The sequence below is a fragment of the Ailuropoda melanoleuca genome, chromosome 8 (genome assembly GCF_002007445.2).
Source record: "Ailuropoda melanoleuca isolate Jingjing chromosome 8, ASM200744v2, whole genome shotgun sequence".
Taxonomy (NCBI): domain Eukaryota; kingdom Metazoa; phylum Chordata; class Mammalia; order Carnivora; family Ursidae; genus Ailuropoda; species Ailuropoda melanoleuca.
In genome coordinates, this window is record NC_048225.1 from 104,464,198 (window position 1) to 104,489,562 (window position 25,365).

Consider the following 25,365-nt stretch of genomic DNA (forward strand, 5'->3'; position numbering starts at 1 on the left):
TATGGAAGCCGGCTAGCTGGTGCAGGGGGCTCCAGGCTTCACCGTGGTCGGAGCATCCAGCCCTGTTGGGGGCCGACAGGTAGGCAGAGCCCGGATCACAAGGGTAGTGTGAAGCCATCCGTGGGTGTTAGGCAGGCAGCTGGGGGGAGGCGGTCCCTCTGGATCTCAGTGTAGGACTGGGAAGATAGACTGGGAAGGGGGCAGGAGTGGAGTCAAGGAAACTGTTTTTGGAGCGACCAGAGGATTCTGCACTGCAGTGAGGATGGAAAGGAAACAAATTCAGAAGGCCTTTCCAAGTTGGACTCAATAGACCAGTGAGAAAGTGGAGAGGAAGACGAAGGAAGGGAAAGAGTAGAGGATGATTCTAGGGCTTCTGGCTCACCAGCTTGAGGGATGGGGCATCCTCTAGTTGAGAAAACATGGGAGTGGGAGCAGGTTTTGGAAGGCAAGTGATAAGTTCACTTTCGGACATGTTGAATTGCAGGTGCCTTTGGGGGCTATCCAGTTAAAGAGCACCAGCTGGCCGTTGGGTTCGTGGGGGAAAGGTCTGGACTTGGGCTGGCGCTCTAGGAGTCAGCACTGAGCCTGAACTCACGGCATGTGTTGAGTGAGCAGGAGGCCAAGGACGGATCCATCATATACGGGACAGAGCAGCCAGACACGTAGGAGTCGTCCTGGAGAGAGGTGACGCCAAAGCAAAAGGAGGAAGGAGTTTGCAGGAGGACAGAAGTACTCAACAGAGTGAAATGTAGCGAGAGTGACAGGTCACATCAGAAACGTACAGAGGTGGTCGCAAGCAGTGGGGGCCATTAGTAACGAGCAAGAAACCCGTTTCAGTGGCTCGAGGAGATGGTGGCAGTGGGGGCAGCATGCATGGCTCATCTGGGAGAAAGGATGGCAGTCCTCGGTTGGGGCACTGTGGGTTCTGTTGATTTTTAAAGATGGGTGGGGAGAGCTACGGATCACAGAGGGCCTCGCCAGCGAGGGAAAGGACTTCTGACTTTTTTCCCAAGTGAGACGGGAAGTCATTAGAAGGTTTTTGTACAGATATGTGACACCTTTTAAGAAGATCGCTGTAGGGGTGCCTGGGTGACTCAGTCGGTTAAGCGTCTGCCTTCGGCTCAGGTCATGATCCCAACATCCTGGGATCGAGCCCTGCATTGGGCTCCCTGCTCATTGGAGAACCTGCTTCTCCCTCACCCTCTGTCAGTCCCCCTGCTTATGCACACACTCTCCCTCTCAAATAAATAAATAAAATCTTAAAAAAAGAAGAAGAAGATCGCTGTGGCTGCTGTGTGGAGAACAGGCTGTGAGCCAGGGTGCGAACCTGGAGTCCAGCTGGGAAGCTACTGGAATCCCCCGGGCATGAAGCAGTGGTGGCTTGCAGCTGAGTGGGCATGGTGGAGGTGGGAAGAGGGGCTGGATCCCGGATTTGCTTCTGAGCTCGAGTTACACCCATCTCTGATGGATGTGGAGCATGACAGAAAGGAAGCAGGCGAAGGTGGCACACGGGTTTTTGGCCTGGCAGCTGGAAAGAAAAAATTGCCATTAATTGAGTTGGGAAAACAGGCAGATGGAACAGATATCTGGCAGGGGCCATGGGGGTTGGGGGTGGGGCAGAAATCGGAGCGAGGTTTTGGACGGCTTATGTTGGAGATGGCTCTTCAACATCCACATGGAAATGGCAAAGACGCAGTCAGATGTGTGAGCATGGAGTCTTGGGGAGAGATCCAGGCTGGAGGCATACATTTGGGAACTGTCAGTGTACGGACAGGATTTAAAACGATGGCACTGGAACATTTGCAAGCATGGTTCCAGCTGTGGAGAGTGTGCTCCAAGAGTGAGTTCTGCTTCTTTTGGCTGAAAGGCCTTGTGGAGTGGAGACCAGAGGGGCCCAGCAGAATGAACCGAGTTATCAGCTTGTAGTGAGCAATGCTCTGTGTGCAACTGCAGCCCGGCCCACCTCTCCATGCTGAGTCAGTGAAAACACTTTTTTTTTTAGTAATTAAATTTTTTTTTAAGATTTTGTTTATTTGACAGAGAGACAGCGAGAGAAGGAACACAAATGGGGAGTGGAAGAGGAAGAAGCAGGCTTCCTGCTGAGCAGGGAGCCCAATGCAGGGCTCGATCCCAGGACCCCGGGATCATGACCTGAGCCAAAGGCAGATGCTTAACTGACTAGCTACCCAGGTGCCCCAATGAACACTTTAAAAATCAAATTAGAACAATGCTGTCACGCGAGGGTCCCTGGGACCACAGCTGCTTTATGAGGAGGGAGAATGAGAACCTTGTATTCTCCGGCTGCCTGAGCAGTCAGAGCGGGTGGGTGGCGGGCACTGCTGGGAGCTGGTGAAGGCTTGTTGGTGTTTGTGGACGGGGAGTGCAGGGGGCTTGGAGCTCGGGGGTAGGCACACTGGTGGGGAGCCTCTCCCCAGGCTTTTGCCTGTGGCTGGTGCTTGGTCTTCACATTGCGCCCAGACAGCCAGGGGTTCTCCTCTTGCTTCTGGTGAAAGACTGGGGCTGGACACTCTTGGGCGAGCTGCAGGAAAGGATGGTTCCCTGGGTTCAGGGTGGTCCCCAGGGGAAAGGGTGGCTCCTGTGATTGTCTTCAATCCGTATTTAGAACTTCCAGCTTTCCCAAACCCTGCCGCATTATTGCCTGGTTGGTAGCCTCTCCGTGAAGCTGCCAGATCGGGCACTGTGTCTGTTTTCCAGCTGAAGAGACAGGCCTAGCGGAATCAGGACACTGCTTGCCTCAGGGCACCCGGCCACTTCCTGGCAGAGAGGAGACTGGATCCCACATTCTAGCATGTTCACCAGGCCAAACAGATGTGAAGTCACCAGAAGCACTAGGGATCCTTTTATGCAGGATCCACAGGGCGTGGGTTTGTCTCGGCTCAAGAGGGTGACATCGTGGCTTGGTTTTCATTCCCCCTTCAGTTACACAGCTTTCCTGCCTTCTAACTGTCCCGCCAGGGATAGGCAAGGCCCTGGGCGGCTCCTGAGGAGGAAAGGGGTCTTCTGGCCATCAGGAAAGCCTGCTCTGGCCGCTGCCTCCCCCAGACCCGGAGGCCATTGGTCGGTGTGAGATGCTCTGGTGGTTCCACCCCAGTCTCTGGGCATGAATAGAAGGTATTCTTCTTTCTAGTAAACACAGCTCCCCACATGCTTTCTGCAAGCTCACTGGTGATTACTAGCATCTATTTTTAATTCATAAGCCTCCCCCACTACCCGCACCCCTTGCCATTGTTTGGAGCTCACCAGCTGGCTTTCGGACCAGAGCGGCCCTGGCGGCGGGGGTTGAGTTACTGGAACAGCCTGGAGGCAGCTCTAGTTCCTCAGCTGTCGTGGAGAGACTCACCCAGCCCCCACCCCAAGAGAGCAGGGGACCTGGCACCCCGAGGACAGCAGGGGTGCAGCAGGGGGACAGATAGGGGCTCACAGTCCTGGGAAGCAACTCAGCCTTGGTGACATCATTGGGCTGTCATTCATCCCCTCCAGATCCACTGAGCTGTTTTTGACACGTGCCTTAAATGATTTCCCCTTAAAAGCAAAAAAAAAAAAAAAAAAAAAAAAAAAAAAAAAAGCCCATCTCTGCCCCACATCCTGCTTTGTACCATTTGTGGAGCACTGAGCAAGATAGTTTTTCTCTCTACCTGATAGCTATAAAGTGGGGAAAAAATTGTCACCATTTGTTGGAGCACTGGGGCACTCGCAGGTGCATAGAGAATGCAGGTGACATCTGGGTTCTCCATCTGTGTGCAGTGCGGCCCTCACCTCTGGGAATCCTGGGTCCTGGGGCTGCAGCAGGAACCACTGGGTGCAGGCACCGTGGGGTTGGGCCTCCTGGTTCCCTGGCAGATGAGGAAGATGAGTTCCCCCTCTCTCTCCCTCTCTCTGTCTCTCCCCCTCCCTCTCTCCTTCTTTCTCTGTCTCTTTTTGCTGAGCAGCAGTTCCTAGAAAATGTGTACTCTCATTTCACAGAGGAAAATGTGAACTCTTCCTGTCGCGCCTTCATTTCCTGCTCCCGGCCTTTCAGGGAGTGCATTAGCCCCTGCGGGGGTCAGAGGCTTATATTCCCTTTTCCTCATTTCTTCCACATCTGGTTTGGTCATTGCTTCCCTCTTGGCCTTAATCAAAACTTTCCCCCAGCTGTTGCCCCACTTCCCACACCCCTGCTGAGCTTCTGCCAGGTGCCCCCGGCTGGAGGGTCTCAGGAGAGGGATGGTGGGGGAACGCTGGGTTTATGGTCAGCTCTGCCAGGCTGGCACCCGACCTTGCTCTGGTTGCCCTTCCCCTTCTGTATGGTATGGTTGGTGCACTCTGAGGACAAGGAGGGGTAGGCGGTGGGAGCCTGGAGCTCACAGAGGGTGTCGGGGATAGCCTTAGGAGACCAGTATGGACGTGCTCCGTGGCAGGACTTTTACTGACGGGCCAGCCTGCTGCCCCTGCTGAACCAGGACAGGAGGGGTGGGAGAGGTCAGGTGCACCCAGTGAGGTGCAGAGGGTGGAGGGATCATGTTATGACTGGATACTTCCTGTGGCCTCGGGGAGGTCTTATCTCCGGGCTCCAGGCAGCAAAACCAGTGATGTTCGGCTCACCACCCAAACCAGAGCAGACTCTGGACATCCTGTTCCTCAGTAGACTCCTCCACCAGACTTATTCGACAACAAAATTTCTTCTCTGCCTTGGCATAAATAAGCACCTCTGTTTACGCTGAGGGATGGCCCGTGAGGGGCCACCCTTAGCTCTAGGGGCTTGCCGAGAAGACCGATGTTGACAGGTGCCAGGGGGCCCTAGTTTATTTATGTCTGAAAGCCTGCTGGGTCACAGATGGGTGGGGCTGCTCTGCTGAGAGAGGGTTTTCAAATCATGGCCCCTCAGCAGCTGGGGGAGGCCACACCATTCACCTGTGGGGCCTCCTCATATGTCTGAGTTTGTAGGCCAGAGAACATGGGAGGCCGAAGGGACCCTGCTCTAGGGTCCAGCTGGGTCCCTCGGCCTGTCTACACAAATACATCCACCTTCAGAGCCATGTGGCACTCTGCCCGCTGAGTTGTTCCTGTACACACTCGGGTCTGTGCCAGCCAGAGTTCACACCCAATTGCTGGAGAGGACAGCCACCTTCTCTGTTCCCTGCCGCCACCCATCCCGTCCCCTCTTCCCTTCTCTTCACTGCATGGAAAGGCTCCTCAGGTGGAGGGAGAACCAAAGGCAGCCAGCCCAGCGGCCTCTGAAGAGACTCTTGAGGCCGTGCCCATGCCACCAGCTGCTCGCCAGGCCATGGTGGGACAACTCAGTGATTTGCCCTGAACCTTTGTTCCCTGTCTCAGTGATTCAAAGACCCTATTTGCCAGGGTCCTTCGGGCCCCACACAGCAGTCTGTCTTGTGGTACCTGGCATATCAAGGGGTTCTTCCTTTAGCCTGAGTTCCTCATGTTCAGGTAAAGCCCCTTGCCTTGTAGGGGTCCTGTCCAGGCAGGAGAGGGGCTAAAAGGTGAGGACTCTACCCCTTACCTAAATCTCCGATCCCAGAGATCATGAGCTACAGCCTTCTCTTTTCAAATAGGATCATGGGCTCAATTAGTTGTCCCAGGAGGCCCCTGGCTTCTAGAATTAGCCTTTTTTCATCTTTTCCCCACTGACATCCATGACTTTCTTTCTAGATGGAAAGTTCCCACTGTTCTCCAGATTAGCCCTGGTTTCTGAAAGTATGGAATTCTGGGGGTGGGTGGTGAAGTTAGATCATGTCCAAGTTACCTAATAAGACCCAGTGTCTTGCATTTCATTTGCATTTTCAACCCTCTTAGCTCAGGTGAAAAACTTGTGGGAGACCCTGTGTGCAGCCCCTGGGGACCGAGTGGACACCAGCCCAGACATAGGTGCACAACCTCTTCCCTTGAGATCCTCAGGCCCCTCGGGTACACCCCAGTGGAAGGTGTGCTCAAAGCTTGGGCATGAGCCCCACGCCAGGGCCGGTAACAGTCAGCGGCAACAGGAGCTGTCTGTCACCCGGGTCCAGACAGTGAGGAGCCAGCACGGGTGATGTGGGCATGGGTCATGGGAGCTGGCACAGGTCTCCCCAGCCACCGCGCACATTCCTGCCTGGATCCACCGCATCCCTAAGATGCGAAACATGACCCTGGTCCCTTCTGGTGCCAGGTGAGGCAATGGAAATATAGTATCATTAACCTGATCCCCTCTGCTTCCTCTTCTTTCTTCTCATGGGCAGTCTGGGCTTTCTCTGTTTATGCCCCGCAGGGCAGAGGGCTCTGAGACAGAAGCAGGGGTGAATCCACACACCCTACTGCATTCCTGCTAGGCTCCAGGAACCAAGGGCTCCCCTGCCCTGCAGTGTGGGGGCTGGAGGCAATGAATGGCGTTTCTGGGAACAGTAGCCTTGTCCGACCTTCCTCTCTCTCTCTCCAGGTGCTAGGATGTCTGACTGTTCTCGCCCCCCACCCCCCAGCCCGTTTTCCACATCCTCCAGAGGCTGACTCTCTTGCTTCTGCTTCTGCTGTCCTCTTGGACCTTCACCCCGGTCTGGATTTGGGCAGTTCTCACGGCATCCTTTTCCATCTCTCCAGCTAGCCCACTCCTGGGACCCCAGAGCTGGGCCGGTATCCAGGGCTAGTGAATAATTCAACATGCTCAGCAGAAGCTCAGATCCAAAGCGATACCGTGACCTCCTTCGGGTGGCTGGAAAGACAAGCACTCTGTAATCTTAACTTCATTATATAAGGTTTCTTCACGGCCCAAGCAGCAGCTTCAGACCCAAATATGATCTGGGCCCCATGCCTGTGTCCTGACTTCTCAGGGGAGCCGGGGCATGGTGGCAGGCCCCTAGGACTCGCTGCTCACATCCCCCTGAGCCCGGCTGGCTTTGGCACGCAATGGAGCAGCATGTCGCAGCTTGCAGAGCACTGTCACAACCATTCCTCATCTAATCAGAGCAGCTCCTGGGAAGCGAGGAGCCCTGGCGTCAGCAGGACACCCCAAGAGTTCTGCATTTCAGTCCTGTGCTTTTAGAAAAGAATCATTCTAAATTCTTCTTGGCAAACAGAGTGGGGGTGGGGGAGAGTGCTCCGCTTTCCTAAAAACTGTCCAAAAAGGAGATGCTACGTCTCCTCCTTCTGGACCTGTCCCCAGTGTCCCCAGCCACCCAGGAGATGGAGTGGCTATGAAACGGTCATCTTTTTCTACCCACCCGACACCAATTTTGATTTTCCTAAAAGCGGCCAAGATGAGTGATTCTCGCCACTGCCTGGCACCCGGCTCACGGCTCTGCCTGTGGAGGGCTTCCTGCAGGAGGGTCCACGGCATCAGCCGGGCAAAGGAGCAGCAGGTAGGAGAGATGGCCTCCTCCCTCCCTGGAAGCAGCTGGAAGGTGGCGTAGGCATGCTGGTCGCCCCCCAGCCTTCACTCTGGCCTTTGCTGCCTGCTCTTCATGCGCTCACGGGGCCAAGCCTCTGCACCCGCTGCTAGGAAACATGCCCACCTTGGTTGCTGTAGTGCACCCTGAAGACTGGGAACCTTCTTCCCCTCCCGCCTTTCCCCAGGGAAAAGGCAGGGCTCTCTATGGTAACACGAGTTTGTAAGAAAATGCGCCTTCTGGTAGGGTGGGCAAGTGAGTGTTAGGGGAGGAACTCGGAATGCTGACCCCGTCCCCAAGCCCCATTTCTAAGAGGTAGAGAAGCAGCAGCCTCCCACGGAGGGATCCTAACTGAGAGATTTTCATAGCGCACCTGGAGCCTGAGATTTTGAAGGCCTCACCTTCTATTCTGAGCTACTAAATTGAGCTGTCTTTAGCTCCTAAAGCCGATGGCTTCTCAGGTTTCCCGTCCTTCAGAATATGTGGTTTGTGCTCTTTTTTTTTTTTCCCCAAGAGAAAGAAGAGTAAGTAGGAAGATGAAAGGGGAAGGGGCTGAGGAACCATAACAGGGGCAAAGGAAGAGACCAGAAAAATGGCGTACTTGGAGTGTTAGGGAAAGAAGGGGCCTGGCTTGAGAATTCCGAAGAGAGTCTAAACCAAGGGGAGCCCAGCAGAGGAGAGGCCGGGGCCCTGCTTGGTCCATGCAGTGTCCCCTCCCAGGACGGCGCCAGCCCATCTCTCACCCTGGACTCAGACTAACTGGGAAAGTGGAGAGTGCCTGCCAGAGACACCTGCCTCAGCCCAGCTGCAGGGTCCTGTGCACGGGAGCCACAGGGACTGCCCAGCTTGGCTGACGTGGGGCCTGCATCTTGGCCACCCAGAGGGCTATGGGGCCGGCCAGGACTTACCAGCAGGTACACGCGGTGGCATCCACCCAGCAGCACCTTCTCTTTGCAGAAGGAGGTTAGTTCTGGGATTCGTGTCCTTCCCAAGCCCAGTGCTTGAGTGCCCTGGGCAGCCCTTCCACATCTGCCTGCCATTCTCCACTTGGCTTCAGACGGCAGCTGCTTTTCTGGCTCTTTCTGGCCCAGGCCCTGTCTCCCAGGTACCTCGTGGAGCGACTGTGGTGCGTGTGTGTGTGAGGGCCTCCGCACTAGTCATCTCGTTCAGTGGAAGCTACGACGTGTCAGGCGTGTTCCCATTTGATCTTCACTGCAGCCCGGGAGTTCATGATCCTATGTACCATTTTGCAGCCAGGAAAACTGAGGCTGAGCTTCAGAGAGTCTCCAGGGCTGGGCTCATTCACCCTCTAGCCTCCTGCCTCCTGATGCCCCCGGTCTCATTCCTGAAGGCCTCTTCCTCCAGGCTGCTCCTGTGTGGGTCCTGCTACCTCCTCCTGCATTGCCCTGCACTGTACAGGGCCTGTGGAGGCCGCATAGCTAGGGAGCAGCAGGGGGAGGATTTAGGGCAGGCCTCGGGCCCCAGGCCCTCTGCTGTGCCACCGAGAGGCGTAGCCATCCCTCACGGAGCCCAGCCTTGGTGAGTCTTCCTGTGATGCATTCCCCTTCAGCCAGGGCTTCCCAGGCTCCCCTGCTCTCCAAACACATCTCCCATTGCACTCGGGGGACACTGAGCCTCAGGGCCTGTGCGAACTTGACCAAGGTCCCAGAGCGAGTATGAAACTCGGACCCAAATCCAGGGCTCACATCACCTTTCCTACCACACCAGGACGCCTCAGGCCCCCTGCTCCCCACCCCCAGGGCAGGAAGTTCTGTGTCCTTGGCAGGTCTGGGAACATTTTATACGTGTAAAGACAAGAACAGACTCTAGAGGAAAAGGGATCTCTCTCCCTCTGGCTTGCCTGGCAGATGTCCCCCTGATTCCTGTTTGTTCCTTTTCTCTTAGCAGACTGTTGGTTCACCCCTGCGCTCCACCCCCCTTTATCCTGCTGTTCAGTTATTGTGTGGATGGGTGGGTTGTCCCCGGAGCTGAGGAGCTGAACCCTCCCGTGAGGGAGATGCCGGATGCCTGTGCACGGTGACTCTACTCTGGGTCTTCTTGGTGGTGCGATGTGTTTTGCAGGAACCTCTTTCTGGTGCTTCTGAGCCTTCACGGTCCTGGGCAGTCCAGGGAGTGAGAGCTCATGAGAGAGCTCCAGAGCTTAGCGTTCCCAGCCCCATCCCCAGCTCTGGCCTCCTGCCAGCACGGCCTCCTTCTGCTCTGCCTGTAGGGAAAGGTTACAGATCTTAGCTTGGTGGAGTCTAGAAAGGAGGGAGGCAGGGGAGAGATGTGTTTGTTTGTTTTTAATTGTTCCACTTACTCACCAAACCTTTTTTGAAGTACTTCTAGGCATTATGCTGAATTTGACTTGATACATTATATACAAAAATAAGGCCTTTAAAATTATGGCTTGTTTGGTGGGTTGTGGATGTTTTCCAACCGAAATTTCTGAAGTAGTTAGAACACTTTTGCAGGGCATCTGGCTGGCTTGGTTGGTGGAGCGTGCGACTCTTGGTCTCAGGGCTGTGAGTTTGAGCCCCACGTTGGGTGTAGAGATGATTTAAAAATAAAATCTTAAAAAAAAAAAAAAAACACTTTTGGAGTGAGAAATACCGGGGAAAAAATAAGTAAGAGCTGCTATGGATTTAGGAAAAGGTAAAGGTTTTTGATGATAATTTTGAAGTAACCAAAATGTTATTATCTAGACTGTGTTAAGAATGCATGTGAAAACATGCTTTTAAAAATTTTGGTTCCGATACTCTTTGCCTTAGGCATCATTTTATAGGATTGTCATTAGTTCTGGAAGGAGAGGATGTCTTTGTACGAGCAGACCAGCTTGTGTCTGTGGCCACGTAGGACAGAGCCGCAGTAGATCCACTGTTGCTGGCAGCTCGAGGAGGTAGGTCATTTGGTCATTGTGCATATGGAGGAAGGGTCCGTCCTCTGCTGGGCACAGTGAGAGTCTCGGATATATTTAAGATGTGATTCCTGCCTTCCTAGGGGAAGTAAGACCTAAGGCCTATTTACACATAACCATTATGCAAGAGGAACTGTGCACAATGCCAGAGCATAAAGTAAAAATTGAGGGATTTTTTGCAGACATCGGGAGCTGCTGGAAGTGTTCCCTGACCGCACATGGCCGAGCTGGCCCCCAGAAAATGAGACCTGTGTGATGGGCTTTTGCTAGGTTCCTGTCGTCACAAACTCCAAGTCATCGGCCACCATTAATGTGTGTAAGGTTTCTGCGAGGCCAGGGTGTGGGGACTCCTGCCCTTGGTGTTTTTGGCTGCGTGCCCTGGCATTGCGCCCCAGAGATAGCCCTGGGCCCTCCTTATCTCTTTGCACCTTCTTGGGACCACCCTACCACGTGTGGACTCTCAGTATTTAAGCCCTGAGTCCCTCGCCTGGCTCAAGTAGGTGCAAGGTCCGTGCCTTTTGGTGATTCTACTTCCGAAGCCTCCCTGAGAGCCCCAGCCCGGCCCTGAACCCTGCAGGCCATCCGCCCGCTCACAGCGTGCTCTCCTCAACTGTGGCCCTCTGGTCCCCTCTGCTGGCCGCTCACAGGATTTCCTGCTGGGAGTGTCAAGATGAAGTCCAAGGAGGAAGGGACTGCTGTGAGTTTGCCGGCTGTGTTTGATCTTGGGTGTTTTCGCCTGGGCCATGCTGGGGGGTGTTGGGTATGGTGTGGGGAGGAGAGCGGGAATGGGGAGCAGAAGCCAGCGAAGTAGTTGCAGTGGTGTCTGAGCAGAGTGGATTTGTGGAAGAAAATCCGAGAGCACAGGAGTCCTGTGCGTGAGGCTGGCTGAGCTCTGACTCCCCCAGGGAGTTCTTGGCGAGGGAGGGTGCCTTGGGAGTGATGGTGCCACGCGCCAGTGAGCAGAGCAGCAGGGAGAGAGAAGTAAGGGGCTCCAGGCTGAGCTGGCTGTGTTAGGATCTGACAAGCAGTCCCTTCCAGGCACTAGCCTTTTTGGCTTTCGAAACCTCTCCATCCTGGAAGCCTGTCTAGGAGCCCTACTTCCATTAGAAGGTGAAGAGAGGGAGTCCACGGGACCATGACTGTATGAGAAGGGCTTCCGATGGGGGGAGGCATGCATGATGGGAGGGGATGAGCAGAGTGCCCGTCTAGGTGGATGAGTGATGCAGGCACATGTGTCCCCATGTGCTGCCCCACCCCCACCAGGGCTGGAGTTGCTGCCTGTCACACCTGGGGGTCCTCATGCACACTGAACTCACCGTGGCAACAGCTGGCCTTGGGGATGGGCAGAAAAGGGCAGGGGGGCACCTCATCAGAGCTGGGTCTACCTGCTCAGTGATCCTGCCTGTCTCCTCCCAGATGGGAAGGAGAAGCCTGTGAGCCCCAGGGGAGGGGAAATCTCCCAGAGCAATCCGCCCCTAATCCCCAGGCTGGGCCTCGGGCTGGAGATGGCAGCCGCAGAGCCTGGGAGCTTGGGTGCACCTGCTCGCAGAACCCGGCTTCCCTTGGCAAGCCCCGTGCTGCCCAGGGACTGTGACCCCGGGGGCCCGGCCCAGCCTGGGGAAAGCTGGAGCCTCAGAGGTCCTGGCACCCCATCACCAGCACGGCTTCGGGAAACGGTACGCACACAGGTGAGGCCCCTGGTAGGTGGGAGGAGAGACGTTCACTGGGCAGGGTTGGGAGAAAGCCAGGTGGCTCGTGCTCACCCTCTGGTCTCTCAAGGTGTGGCCCCCTCTCTCCGTTACAGAGAACTCTTTGTGAGCGGGAGAAGGGAGGAGGGGGTGAACACAGGCCTCCAGGCTTAGCCTGAGACGTGTCAGGAGGGCCCCTGGGGTCGGGTCAGGGGGTCTTGTGTGGGACCATGGCTGAACCCTAGCACAGATGCCTCTAGAAACCGGTTGCCATGGGTGACTCCTCTTGGAGCCAGGGGAGGTGATGTGAAATGAAGTGGGAGGCGCGTGCCTGGTTGCGATCACGTCTGTCTACAGAGAAACATTAACAGGGAGAGAGGCGCGTGAAGGTCCCATGAGCACCAACCCCAGGTGGACATGGGGAGTCCAGAAGGAGCAAAGTGCTGGGTGCCTGGAGCTTTCGGAGAATTTGCAAGATGGGGAATGGAGGAAGCCCCAAGGCAGGAGGGTACTCCGGGCTGACCCGGGACCCAGCGGGTGTGAGGAGGTAGGAGAGTGTGCAGGACATTTGTGTGAGAAGGGCGTTGTCAGCAGGGCAGGGGGAGGGTATGGATTTGACCAGAACCAGTGGGTGGGCCTGGCAGAAGGGACAGGAAGCTGAGGGCTAGGGGAGAGAGAGAAGAGGCTGGCCCTGAGGGCCAGCGGGGAGAGAGCACCTGGCGGCAGCAGGCAGAGGCTGAGGGAAGCCTCCACCCCGGTGCCCGGCTGCTGTGAGATCACATGTGCTGTCCCCAAGGAAGAGCGAGCGCATTTCCTCGTCTGTGCTCCGAGCCCTCAAATCCCTTGTTGCGGCACACAATTCCTGGTAAAGCCGCTGAGGCCATGCCGTGCCAGCAGGGAAGGGGCGCTGCAGGAAGAGCCAGGGCCCTCAGGCTCCTGCCCCTTGAATCCCCCTTGTGGTGGCTGGGGCCTCGCTGCAGGAGTTCTTCACCCCACTGTACCCCAGTGAACAGACCTGGGGGCCCCCCATGTGTACCCCATTAAGTGCCTCAGCATGTGCCTCCCTGCCCTCTGGAGAAAAGCTGCTTAGGCTCCCAGGCACCAGTGGAACTGCCGGGTGGGCCGGTACCATCCCCATCCCCCTTCCCCTGTGCCTTTCCCACGTGGGGTGCCTGGGTCAGCTGGGAGGGTGTGTCCAGAGCTGGGACTGGGCGACTGCAAACTGCCATCCCATCCTCACTAGGCAGAGAAAGAGCCAGCGGCCCCAAGGGCTGTACCTGCCGATTTGGAAGGGTGGGGGCAGCCCCTGACTCCAGGACCAGGGGTTGGGATCACATATCCAGCTCTGGCTGGAATCTCAGGTTGGTGTGGGAGACATCAGGTCCCCTTCCTCTCCGCTTCCCCATCAGGTCAGACTGCCTCTTTAGGCAGAAGGATGTTAGCTGGTCCTCAATGTCCCTTTCCATCCTGGCCCTGGCTTGCCTCCCTTTCCCTCTGGGGACTGGGAGGAAAAGAGAATCTGAGTGTTCTCCCTCCCGAGAGGGGTGCTCAGATCAGAGCCCCGGGGCCAGAAGTCAGCAGATGGGAGCATCTCTGCTGAGTCACCATGGGCCCCACAGCCCCCTTCACACTTGCCTTCTGGGCTCTTAGCCACTGGACGCCCAGGCCCGCTCAGGAGCAGCATCCTGCCTAGATCTCAGCCTGCTTGGCCAGACTCACAGACCCTCTTGTTCCCGCCCTGGGAGGGAGCCCGAAGGCCCTGTGTCCCAGGATGGCAGGGACTGCCTGCTCTCCTAAAGGGAAACATGGAAGCTCTAGGGCTCTTCTCAGCCCCTCCCTTCTCTCTCTCTCTCTTTTTTTTTTTTTTTTTTTTTTGGTCTAAGAGTGACCTTAGTGTTGGCTTTCCGATCCCCGAGCAGAGAGCTAGGACAGGAAGTCCTCATTTTCTGGGGCAGCCTGCCCTCGGGCCCCTAACAGCAGTACTTTGTAAATCCGGGAAGGCGCTTTTGTCCCCTGGGGCCGGGAGTCGGCTGGGAGCCCCCTGCGGTCTCTTGGGGACCTGCGGGCACAGGTGTGGGGCACACACTCCTTCCAAGTCGTGCTTGTCGGTACGGTTCCCCTTGAAGAATGCTTCGTGTATTTAGTCCTTTGCGGGAGAAATAGAACCATGGTCCCCGTCTCACAATAGCTGGTGCTGTCTCCTCCCTGCACGGAGTTTTATGAAGCCCCGGGTGCTTTCCGCCCCTGTAGCATGTACCGTGTGCTCCTGGCCTCAGGGATCCCGGTGGCCGGGCTGGTTGGTGTGCAGGAGGGCGAGCCATTGCCCCATGTCTGGACCCAGGTTAACAGAGGATGTGAGCTCAGGCCTGGGAGGAGCTGGGAGCCCCCGGAGGCCCACAGGAGCCCCACAGGAGCTGGGGCCTGGGAGCTCCTGTGATCTGGCAGCGTGCCTAATCCGGCTTCGTTCAGAGTTGCCGGAAGGGGGCAGGGAGGAGAGTCCATGGCTCTGTGAGCCCACGTGGAGGGGGTGCTTCCAGGTACAGGAGGCAGGGAGAGGAAGAGAGAAGGTTGCCCCCTGGACACTTCAGACAACATCCCATCTCTGGCTCTTCCAGAACATTCACCAGGACTTCTTGGACCTCAGTCACTGTTTAGAACAAGGTCTATGACCTCAGCCCTGGCTGGTAGGTACTGTGAGCGGGAGCATGGCTCGGCCTCCCTGGGATGGAATGGCATCGTGGAAGGAAGCATGGCCCTCCCTCCACCATTCTCCCCTTGTAAGAACTTGCCTGGCCCGTGCACAGGGATTCATCTTGGGGTCAGGTGCCTTAGGAGAGGGGTGGGGAGGCCATGGTGCTGGGACCACAACTCCAGGTGTGGTGCTGGCCATGGGGCATGGACAGAGTGGCGTGAGGCTCTGTGACGGTTTCGAGAGAGGAGTGGTAATGCCCACATAGCCCACTCACTGCCATGTTCCAGCTGGGGACCCAGGGAGTGTCCACCCCACAGTGACCAGGGCTTGAGTGATCTGGACCCAGCCCCAGGACAGGGGTTTGAGAGTGAGTTAGAAAGAGCTTCTGCTCAGTTGAAAATGAGACTGTAAGATGAAGACCCCATGTACCCTCCCGCAGGCCCACCCTCTGATAGGACATTAGTTGGAGGCGTGGCCAGACCCAGCAGGTTGGAGGACCCCTCGCCTTCCACATCCTGGTTTTGTAATCACCACCTCTGTCTAGTTCCAGAAGATGGTCATCACCCCCAAAGGAAAGGCAGACCTGTGAAGCAGCCACTGCCCGCTCCTCCCCTGCCCCCAACCCCTGGCCACTGCTAGTCTGCCTTCTGTCTCTCTGGATTTAAGCATTCTGGACATTTCACATAAATGGAATCCTTCAGTATGTGACCTTTTGTGTCTGGTTTCTTTTGCTTGGTGTGATGTTCTCAAAGTTCATCCACCTCGTAGTATGTATTGGTGGTACTTCATCTCTTTTATGGCCAAATAATATTTCACTCCATGGATGTACCAGTTTGGTTGGCCCATTCATCAGCTAATGGCCATTTGAGTTGTGTCCACCCTTTGGCTATTGTGAGAAGTGCCGCTGTGAGCGTCTGTGTATAAGCACTTGTTTGAACACCCATTTTTATTTAAAATATTTTAATTTTTATATTTTTTAAAGATTTATTTGGTTTTATTATTTTTTAAAGATTTTATTTATTTATTGGAGCGAGAGTGTGCATGATCAGAGGGAGGGACAGAGGGAGAAGCAGGCTTCCTGCTGAGTTAAGTGTCTGCCTTCAGCTCAGGTCATGATCCCAGCTGAAGGCAGACACTTAACCAACCGAGCCACTCAGGCACTTCAAGATTTATTCATTTTAGAGAGAGAGTGAGCAGGCAGGGGAGGGGCAGAGACAGAGGGAGAGTCTCAAGCAGATTCCGCACTGAGCGCAGAGCCCGATGCCAGGCTCGATCTCACGACCCTGAGATTACGACCTGAGCCAAAACCAAGAGTTGGACTTTTAACCAACTGCGCCACCCAGGCGCCCCTGAACACCCATTTTTTTATTCCTTTGGGTGTAGACCCAGAAGTGGAATTGGAGGATCACGTGGCAGACCTATGTGTAACTGACTGAGGGACCCCCAAGCTGCTTCCCCCTGCGGCGGCTTTACGTTCCCCCCAGCAAGGTGTGAGGGCTCTAGTTTCTCCACATCGTCGCCGACACTTCTTATTTTCCTTTTAAACATGACAGCCATGTGAGCGAGTGTGAAGTATCCATTTATGTTTGGTTTTGAGCACCTGCTGGCTGCCCTGAGATTGTGCTGTGATCGTCGCTTTCCTTCGGTGTCTGATTTCATCCTCCTGACAGCCCTTTGAGGGCCGTGGAATCACCTCCCTTTTCCAGATGAGAAAGTGGAGTCCCAGAAGAGTTAATGACATTTCCAAGGGCACACAGCACGTGAGGGACAGAGCCAGGGTCCTAAATCTAAATTCTTGTCGCCATCACCTGTTTCCGTCGTCCCCGCCCACCTCCCGTCTGGTTAACACCAGTTTGTTCTCTATATTTAAGAGTCTGTTTCTGGTTTTGTCTTGTTTATCTTGTTTTTTAGATTCCACATGTGAGTGAAATCATACAGTATTTGTCTTTCTCCGACTGACTTAGTTCGCTTAGCATCATACTCTCTAGCTCCATCCGTGTCGTCGCAAACGTCGCAAGGTTTCACTCTTCTTTATGACTGAGTACTGCTCCGTTGTACACGTGTACCAACTCTTCATCCGTTCGTCAGTCCGTGGACACTTAGGCTGCTTCCCTTCTTGGCTTTTGTCAATAATGCTATGGTCTCATTGCTTTTCTTTATTCAAAAAGTTGTATGTCTGTGTATGCTTTTTAAATTTTTTTTTCAGATCACTTTCTCCTCTTCTGCTTTTTCCATCCTTCATCGTTTTGTCATCTTATGCTTGAATTTTCCTCCTTTTGATAAAGTACTCTCCCTCTTTGTACCCTCTGTCTGCCGTCTGCCACCTCCTTGGCTTTCTGTCCCTTAATCACTCTGTCTCGATTCAGTCCTGAAAGGGCTCTGCTGCCATAGTAGGGGGTGTATTGAGGGGGGCATGGAGAGCTCCCCACCTTCCTCCAACTCCAACATGCGCCTTCCCCCATGGGGGAGGAGGGCAGGGGGCGTGTTCTGTGACTGGAGTTGCCCAGTGGGGTCCAGGTGTGGTAGACGCCAGTGGAGGGGCATGAAGGAGCTGGTGTCCTAGTGCAGGACCCCCAGGCTCGAGTCTGGGCCCCAAGCCAGGGAAAAGCGGCAGGCAAGGGGGCCAAGACCCCAGCCCCAGGCCACAAAGCCCAACATCAGGCCCCAGCCCGTTTTCCCGGGAATGTCTGTTCTCCTCTCATTCATGGGGATTTCACAGCCAACTTCCACTCTGCTTTTCCATTTGTAAGCTAGACAGACTCTAAATCACGGAAGGAGACACACCAAGCTGCCGGAGTAAAGCCAAGGTAGGGGGAGAGCTGCTATTTTAGACACTTCGGAGTCCTAAAGCACTTCTCTTCAGGGCATTCCTGTCTCATGAGCTCCTCCCACACCCCTCCCAGTCCCTGCAACAGATGCTCTGCTCCTTGGAGAGACAGCAAACTGCCTAGCGCTGAGCATCGAGCCAGGCTTCAGCCAGACCCAAAACTCACTTTTTGGATGTTTTTTTCTCCCATAAAGAGGGGGAAAGAGAATTGAGCCTCTTTGGAAGGACAGTGGCCTTAGAAGAGGACTGGATTATTCAATCTTAAAAGTCATGTGTTCCTAGGGTCGCCTGCCTGGCTCAGTCATTTGAGTGTCTGACTCTTGATTTCAGCGCAGATCATGATCTCAGGGTCGTGGTGGGATCGAGCTCTGTGTCGCGCTCCGTGCTGAGCATGGAGCCTGCTTCAGATTCTCCCTCTGCCACTTCCCCCTGCGTCCCTCCCCTAGCTCACATGTGTTCTCGCCTCTTAAAAAAAAAAAGTCATGTGTTCCTAGAGAATTTAACTTTTTGTATTTCAATATCTATGCTGTAGTATCAATATGGAGTGAATTGATTGGTATAATCTCCTAATTAAACTTCATCCCCCCCACCCCACCCCCAAATTATGCTGCCTAGATCAGACGGCACTTATGAGTGCCTTCTGTATGCCTGGCACTGAGCTAAGTGCTCTGTAGACATCATCGTGTGTAATCCTCACAAAGACCTGAGAGGAGGCAGAATTATCCCACGTCTCAGGTGGGGATACTGAGGGCCAGGACAAAGGTCAGGCTGGTTGTCGGCACTGCAGGAATAGCACAAGAGGAAGGCGTTTAACTGCAGGATGGGGTTTTAAGTCAGACTGGCGTGACAGTTAGACCTTGGGACAGATCGTTTAAAGGAGACTGTGTAATTGGCCCCTCTGGTACACAAGGTCAGGAAATCCAAGGAGCCAGGGTTCTGGAGGTCTGAGCACCTGAAGGGAGTGCCAGGAGACACAAAGGGAGACCCAAAGCAAATGTAAGGGGAGATTGGAAAAGGGATTGGTGTTGTCCCCAGCATCCCCTGTGACGCTGTGACCTGAAAAGGCCCCAGAGGAAGCCCACAAAGGCGCCACCCTCCCCTGGCTCCTGATTTTGGCAGGGCGTTGTTTTCAATAGTGTTTTCCAATAACTTTGCACCTCGGCAGAAGCTGAGTGCGGTGACTTCTGCCTGTAATTGGCACAGGCTGCTTCCGGTTCCGGGGTGTGTGACCGGGCCACTCTCTTTGTGTTTAACCCCTTCCCCCACACATACCTCATCCCGCCCCACACACACGAAGAGCGAATGATCCGATCCGGCCGTCCTGGGGGTTGCTGTGTGTAAAAATACATGGGGTTGAGCCATTTCCTGCCGCTTCCGTTCTTGCATGGCGATAAGACACTAGGGACCCAGCTGCGGACAGAGAGATCCTCCTGCCGCCGAGGGGGAGCCGGCCCTGGGAGAGCCGGACTCCAGGCCCGCCCGCGTTCCTCTGACCCTGGGTTTCCCATCTTTCCTATCGCCTGTGACCTCTCTTTCCTTTCTCCCCACTGCCCCCAGCCTTTCTCAGCCTCTCTCCTCCTCTGTACCGTCCTGATGCACTTGGGAAGCCTGCCTGCTGGTGTGGAAAGGGGCTGTCTTCTCCTTCCTGCTCATTCACCCCCTCTGAGCTGGGCCCTGCTGCCCTCGGGCCCCCGGACCAGTCCCTGGCTCCCTTGGCCCCGGGGATTGCTTCTGGGACTTGAGTCACCAGGCCCTGGCCCGTGGGGCGGGGGCGGGGGGGGAGGGCTGTGCTTTTCTCCTGCATCTGGGAGACTGGGCAGGGCCAGGTGCTCCCACCATCATGAAGCGGAAGAGGTTGCCGACGACTCGAGAGAGCTGGAAGGTGATGGAGGGGCTGGGAGGGGTGTCAGCAGAGGAGGGTGACCTGCTGCTGCATTAGGGAAGCTGGGGTGGGGAGGGCGGGGAGGCTTCCGGCGCCTGCGTGGGGCCAGAGCATAGGATTCGGTCAGCCCTCGGGGAGAGGCCTGCTCCAGGCAGGAGCCTTTCGGGGAGGTTGAGTCCGAGGGACAACTTGTCTCATCCCTGGCAAGTCAATCCCATGACTCTCCATCGAAGCCCAGATCGCCTTGGTCCACATGATGGAGCAACAAGAGTTCTGGGCCAGAGGTTCCATCTTCTCAGAGCTGTGTGTCCCTGAGCAACTTGCTTGACCTCTCTGGGCCAAAGGAGGGGTAGATCCGCCTAGACTGCATTTTAGGGATGTTGTGAGGATGAGGTAGATCACAGATGTGAGAGCCCTTCGAATATGGCTGCTGTAGGGGCATCTGGCTGGCTTGGTCAGTGGAGCCTGCAACTCTTTAATCTCAGAGCTATGGGTTCAGGCCCCACATAGGGTGTAGAGATTACTTAGAAATAAAGTCTTCAAAAAAAAAGAAAGGGTAGCTGTAGAAGGAATACTGTGTTGTGATTCTGCTTGCCCCGAGGCTTCCTAGTCATCCTGCACCTGTCCTCCAGGCAGAGAAACCAAGTCCGGAGGTGCCCAGGGACACATGAGAGATTCCCGCTGTGTCCCCTGCCACGGTTTCATGATTCACCCATGCTTGCCCTGCTTGCCTCCTCCCCTAGGTCGACAAGGGGGACCCCGTGGCCCTGAGCCTTCCCGGCGGCCTTGGCCATGGTGACACGGACGGCCCCATCAGCCTGGATGTGCCAGACGGGGCCCCGGACCCCCAGCGGACCAAGGCTGCCATCGACCACCTGCACCAGAAGATCCTGAAGATCACCGAGCAGATCAAGATCGAGCAGGAGGCGCGCGACGACAACGTAGCCGAGTACCTGAAGCTGGCCAACAACGCGGACAAGCAGCAGGTGTCGCGCATCAAGCAGGTGTTCGAGAAGAAGAACCAGAAGTCGGCCCAGACCATCGCCCAGCTGCACAAGAAGCTGGAGCACTACCGCCGGCGCCTGAAGGAGATCGAGCAAAATGGGCCCTCGCGGCAGCCCAAGGACGTGCTGCGGGACATGCAGCAGGGGCTGAAGGACGTGGGCGCCAACGTGCGCGCGGGCATCAGTGGCTTCGGGGGTGGCGTGGTGGAGGGCGTCAAGGGCAGCCTCTCGGGCCTCTCGCAGGCCACCCACACCGCCGTGGTGTCCAAGCCCCGGGAGTTTGCCAGCCTGATCCGCAACAAGTTCGGCAGTGCCGACAACATTGCCCACTTGAAGGACCCTCTGGAGGACGGGCCCCCCGAGGAGGCGGCCCGGGCGCTGAGCGGCAGTGCCACCCTGGTGTCCAGCCCCAAGTACGGCAGCGATGACGAGTGCTCCAGTGCCAGCGCCAGCTCGGCCGGGGCGGGCAGCAACTCCGGGGCCGGGCCAGCTGGGGCCCTGGGGAGCCCCAAGCTGAACGCACTGTATGGGGCCCCCGGGAACCTGGACGCTCTGCTTGAAGAGCTACGGGAGATCAAGGAGGGCCAGTCTCACCTGGAGGACTCGATGGAGGACCTGAAGGGGCAGCTGCAGCGGGACTACACGTACATGACCCAGTGCCTGCAGGAAGAGCGCTACCGGTAGGCGCCGCCCCGCCGCAGGGCCCTGGCCCTGTGCTGGGCACCAGTCTTCAGACTCCGCATGGCGGAGGCAGGTGGAGGTGCATGTAGAAGGGGCCGAGGCTGCTGGAAGAAGCCAGAAGAGGCCCTGGGAAACCTTCCTCCAGACTGGTCAGAGCAGCTGGTAGATGGGGGATAGGGTTATGGGACCTGTGTAGGGGGAGAAGGTGCTGCCTGTCTCAGGAGCTCTGAACGTCCCTCCTTGATGGTTATGGGGTCTGTGTACAGAAGGGGAAACTGAGGCAGGGACCAGTTATGTGGCCTCTCATCTGGAAAGTTTGAGAGCACTGACGCTGGAGCCAAGTTAGCTGGGTTCAAACCCCAGCTCTATTCATTTTTTTTTTTTAAGATTTTATCATGATACACTGTTGAGAAGCCACAAAAAAAAAAAAGATTTTATTAAGAGAGAGAGAGAGCACGTGCGCACGCGTGCGCATGAGTGGAGGGGGAGGGGCAGAGGGAGAGGGAGAAGCAGACTCCCCACTGAGGAGAGAGCCCGATGCGGGACTCGATCCTAGGACCCTGAGATCATGACCTGCAGGCAGACACTTAACAGACTGAGCCACCCAGGTGCCCCCCCACCCCAGTTCTACTCTACTATTTACCTTGAGCAAAGTACTTAATGCTCTCCACACCTGGTCTCCTCGTCTGTGCAGTGGAAATTACATGCCTACTCCGAGGGTTCATAAAGCTTAAATGAGTCCAAACCTATGAAGTCAAAGTATGTAAACATCTGGCACAGTCAGTTTAAATGTTTGGCTGATGCTGGAGTCTCTGGTCCCTCCTTCCCCTCTGCCCTCTCCGCCCTTGTGCTCGGTGCCTCTCCAGTAGCACTTGGCACTCACTCCCTGGGATTCTTGGCCATCTTTTCCTTAAGTAGCACTTTTCCTTTTTCTTCTTTATATATATGAAGAAGGTTTGGGAAATTGAGGCAGAGCCCTGCCTGAAAACTAGCCCACGTAAAAGTCACCTTTGGAGACTGTGTGCCTGCAGAGCACAGATCATGTGTCTGTCCTGCCGTGTGCCCGGTGCCCAGGAGAGCGTCTTCATCCAGGGTTCACGGGCTCATGTTGAAGTCATTTAGTCCCTGACTCCTCCATTCATGAGCTGTGTGGTCTTAGGCAGGTTCTTTCACCTCTCTCTGCCTCAGTCTTATCTGTATAATGGGATGATGCTAGTACTTATCTCATGGGGTTGAGGGCAGCGAGGATCCTACGAGATAATGTGCCTGAAGCCTTGGCACATGTCTACATGGAAGCAGGGCTGTGTATATAGTAACTTCCATTGTCCTTGCTGTTAAAATCGGAACAGGGCTGAACACGCTGGGCAGATTGAGGAATGAAATTGATCCTGAATTGAGAGAAGGGAGGTGAGGGGGCCAGGACTGCTGTCACACCTTGTCCCTCTGCCAGGTACGAGCGGCTGGAGGAGCAGCTCAATGACCTGACCGAGCTTCACCAGAATGAGATGACCAACCTGAAGCAGGAGCTAGCCAGCATGGAGGAGAAGGTGGCCTACCAGTCCTACGAGAGGGCTCGGGACATCCAGGTACGACCAGAGACCGATCCTGGCGGGGAGGGGCGGCGGGGGGGACCCTGGACATGCAGAGAGAGCTGGCAGCAGCCAGAGGAGGAGGGCTGCACCAGTTGGGGCATGATGGGCACAGGCTGATCCACTGGCGGTGCAGGTGGGCACATGGAGGGAGAGGGCAGCATGGGGTGGGCGGAGACAGGAGCGAGGCATGCCCGAGGCCGGGGCCTCCCATGCCCCCAGCTCTTTGATGGCAGCCTTGCCAACGAATAGTTCGGATTTCCAGGCTGTAGACTGCCTGGACAGGAAGCTCCCAGGGATGGGGCCAGCTCTCTCTCCTACACACACGCACGCACGCACACACACACGCACGGACGCTAATCAACCACTCCAGTGTCCTACCATCCCCCCCCAAATAGTTGTAATTAAAGGACTGTCCCCGGGTGCAGCCGATCAGCCTGTCCCCCTGCCTGGCCTTGGCCGGGGGGCAGGGGGGCTGTGCGGGGCACCTTGTCTGAGGGGCAGGCGGGGTGCAGCCTGGGGGGCCTGCCCCCGCTGAGCGCCCACGCGCCCGCCCTGCAGGAGGCCGTGGAGTCCTGCCTGACCCGGGTCACCAAGCTCGAGCTGCAGCAGCAGCAGCAGCAGGTGGTACAGCTGGAGGGCGTGGAGGACGCCAACGCGCGGGCCCTGCTGGGCAAGTTCATCAACGTGATCCTGGCGCTCATGGCCGTGCTGCTGGTGTTCGTGTCCACCATCGCCAACTTCATCACGCCCCTCATGAAGACGCGCCTGCGCATCACCAGCACCGCCCTCCTGGTCCTCGTCCTCTTCCTCGTCTGGAAGCACTGGGACTCCCTCACCTACCTCCTGGAGCACGTGCTGCTGCCCAGCTGAGCAGCCGGCCCGCCCCCGCCCCGTGCTCTCCCCGGCCCCCAGACGGCTAGGCTTCTCTGGGAGGGACCCTGGGATTCCCGAGGCCCTTGAACGTCTTCGTGTGTCTGGTTTGGCCTCTTGCCCAAACTGTCCATTCCAGCAGCTCCTGCCCCCTTCTCTGTTCTCGCTTCTGTCTGACGCCTTCTCCCTGTTGGCCTGAGCGGAGCTTCGAGCACCGCCCCAACCGGAGGCAGTGGGGACATCTGTGGCCAAATGGAGCAGAGGAGGACACCAGGATGGACTCTTCTGATTATTAGTCACACAAGGACTTCTCCCAGCTGACTCAGGAGGCAAGTCAGGAGGGCCAATAGGAATAGGAGCAGGAGAGGTCCCAGGTCCCAGGTCCCAACCCTTCTCCCTTCTGGGGAAAAGCCCAACCTGGAGGCTCGATGGTTCCCTCCTGCGGAGATGGCCTGGGTAAAGTCAGAAGGCAAGGGTGGGTGGGGGGTTTCTGCTGGCCTCAGAGAATGCCAAGGAGAGAGGGTAGGGCACCCCCCCCAGCCTCTGGGCACCTGCTGGGCCAGAGGGTAGGCGCCGTCCACCCCTCCTTCCAGAGCTGGTTTGAGGCTCACTTCTGGGCCTTTCCCAGGATATGAAGGATGCAGGCTCTGGAGGCCAGGTGGGGTGTGACTTTGGACTTGTGTTTTCCCTGTGATTCTTTCTGCCTGTCACTGGATCTGCTCTTTTCAGGGAAACAGGCCCCAGGGGCCCCAAGCCTCAGCCTAAGCCCTTAGGCCTCTGGGAGCACGTTGGGTTCTATTTATTTATTTATTTATTTGTTCCTTCGTACCTTACCCCCACTGAGCTCCGCGGAGAGGGCCTGCCCCCGTCCTCTCCCAGAAGCCAGGGCTTGTTCTCGGCTGTCCGGCACTTCCATACCATTTCGCCTCTGGATCATCCTGGCTGGGGGAAAGGGGGCAGAGCCACCCAGCCCCACTCTCCCGAAGTAGCCCCTCAGCCAGGATGGGAGGAGCGTGGCCTCTCTTTTATACATCTGTTTATTTTGTATGTGTGTATTTGCGTGGAGGAAGTTGTTTGTTGCTTTATTTTTTTAAGGCTCTGGAGTGTCGTGTATGATTTCTCTTCACATCCCAGCCTTCTCACGGGCACTTCCAAGAAGAGAGGGCATTTCTCGAAAAGCGAAAGAGAAATCCCCTGGAGCGGTGAAGGGTAGTGCCCGTCAGCAGTGGTGGACCTTCCTGAAAAATAAATATCCTCTAAATTTTCAAAGCATCCTGTCTAGTGTTGGCTGATGGGGCCATCTCTGTGGAAACCACCGGGTCTCTCCCCACAACCAGGCATTCTAGGTAACAGACTGGGCCTCCCGTGTTGGCCTGAAGCCGCCTTCTTCCAGGATCCGCCATTGAACAGACCATCATGCACCCTTCCCGCCCTGCTTTGTGTGGCCAAAGCTGTGGCCTCGGTGAAAGGGAAGTGAGATGATGCCAGGGGCACTTTCCAGGGGGAGGGGGTTGGGAGAGAGATGCCCTTGAACAAGACCAACTGCCCGAGGCCCGGACTGCAGCAGGCAGGCACGGTGTGTAGCCACGAGAGGGCAGCAGAGTCCTTACTCACACTTTTCTCGGGTTTCAGTCCCAGAGTGACCTGGACCTTATCCTACTGTCCAGCCAGAGCACAGATCACCTGCTCACCAGGAGCTGTGGTGAGGCTTTGAGCATGGAGGCCGGGCCCCCAGTCTCCGCCCTGTGGCTGCAGCTCCTGACCTGGCAGTTAAGGGCAGTCACAGAAGGCACTGGATTCCCAGCAAGAACCCTGTAGGACCTTGGCCCGGGGGGGGGG

The 25,365-nt window shown here is 56.1% G+C and overlaps 1 protein-coding gene across 6 annotated transcripts in view; it reads left to right on the forward strand.

Annotated features, from left to right (window-relative positions):
* Nucleotides 1-24,798, forward strand: part of TMCC2 (transmembrane and coiled-coil domain family 2) — a 38,479-nt gene extending 13,681 nt beyond the window's left edge. For 3 of the 6 annotated variants that reach the window (XM_034667118.1, XM_034667119.1, XM_034667120.1), the window contains exons 3-5: nucleotides 20,123-21,063; nucleotides 22,515-22,650; nucleotides 23,215-24,798. In XM_034667118.1, coding sequence (XP_034523009.1) covers nucleotides 20,123-21,063; nucleotides 22,515-22,650; nucleotides 23,215-23,526 — 1,389 coding nt within the window. In that variant the 3' untranslated portion in view covers nucleotides 23,527-24,798. Of the gene's footprint in view, nucleotides 1-10,774; nucleotides 10,988-11,335; nucleotides 11,979-18,189; nucleotides 19,380-20,122; nucleotides 21,064-22,514; nucleotides 22,651-23,214 lie in introns of those variants that run through there. The other 3 variants (XM_011223631.3, XM_034667121.1, XM_011223630.3) reach the window with 3 other exon arrangements.
* The last annotated feature ends 567 nt before the right edge of the window (nucleotides 24,799-25,365 follow it).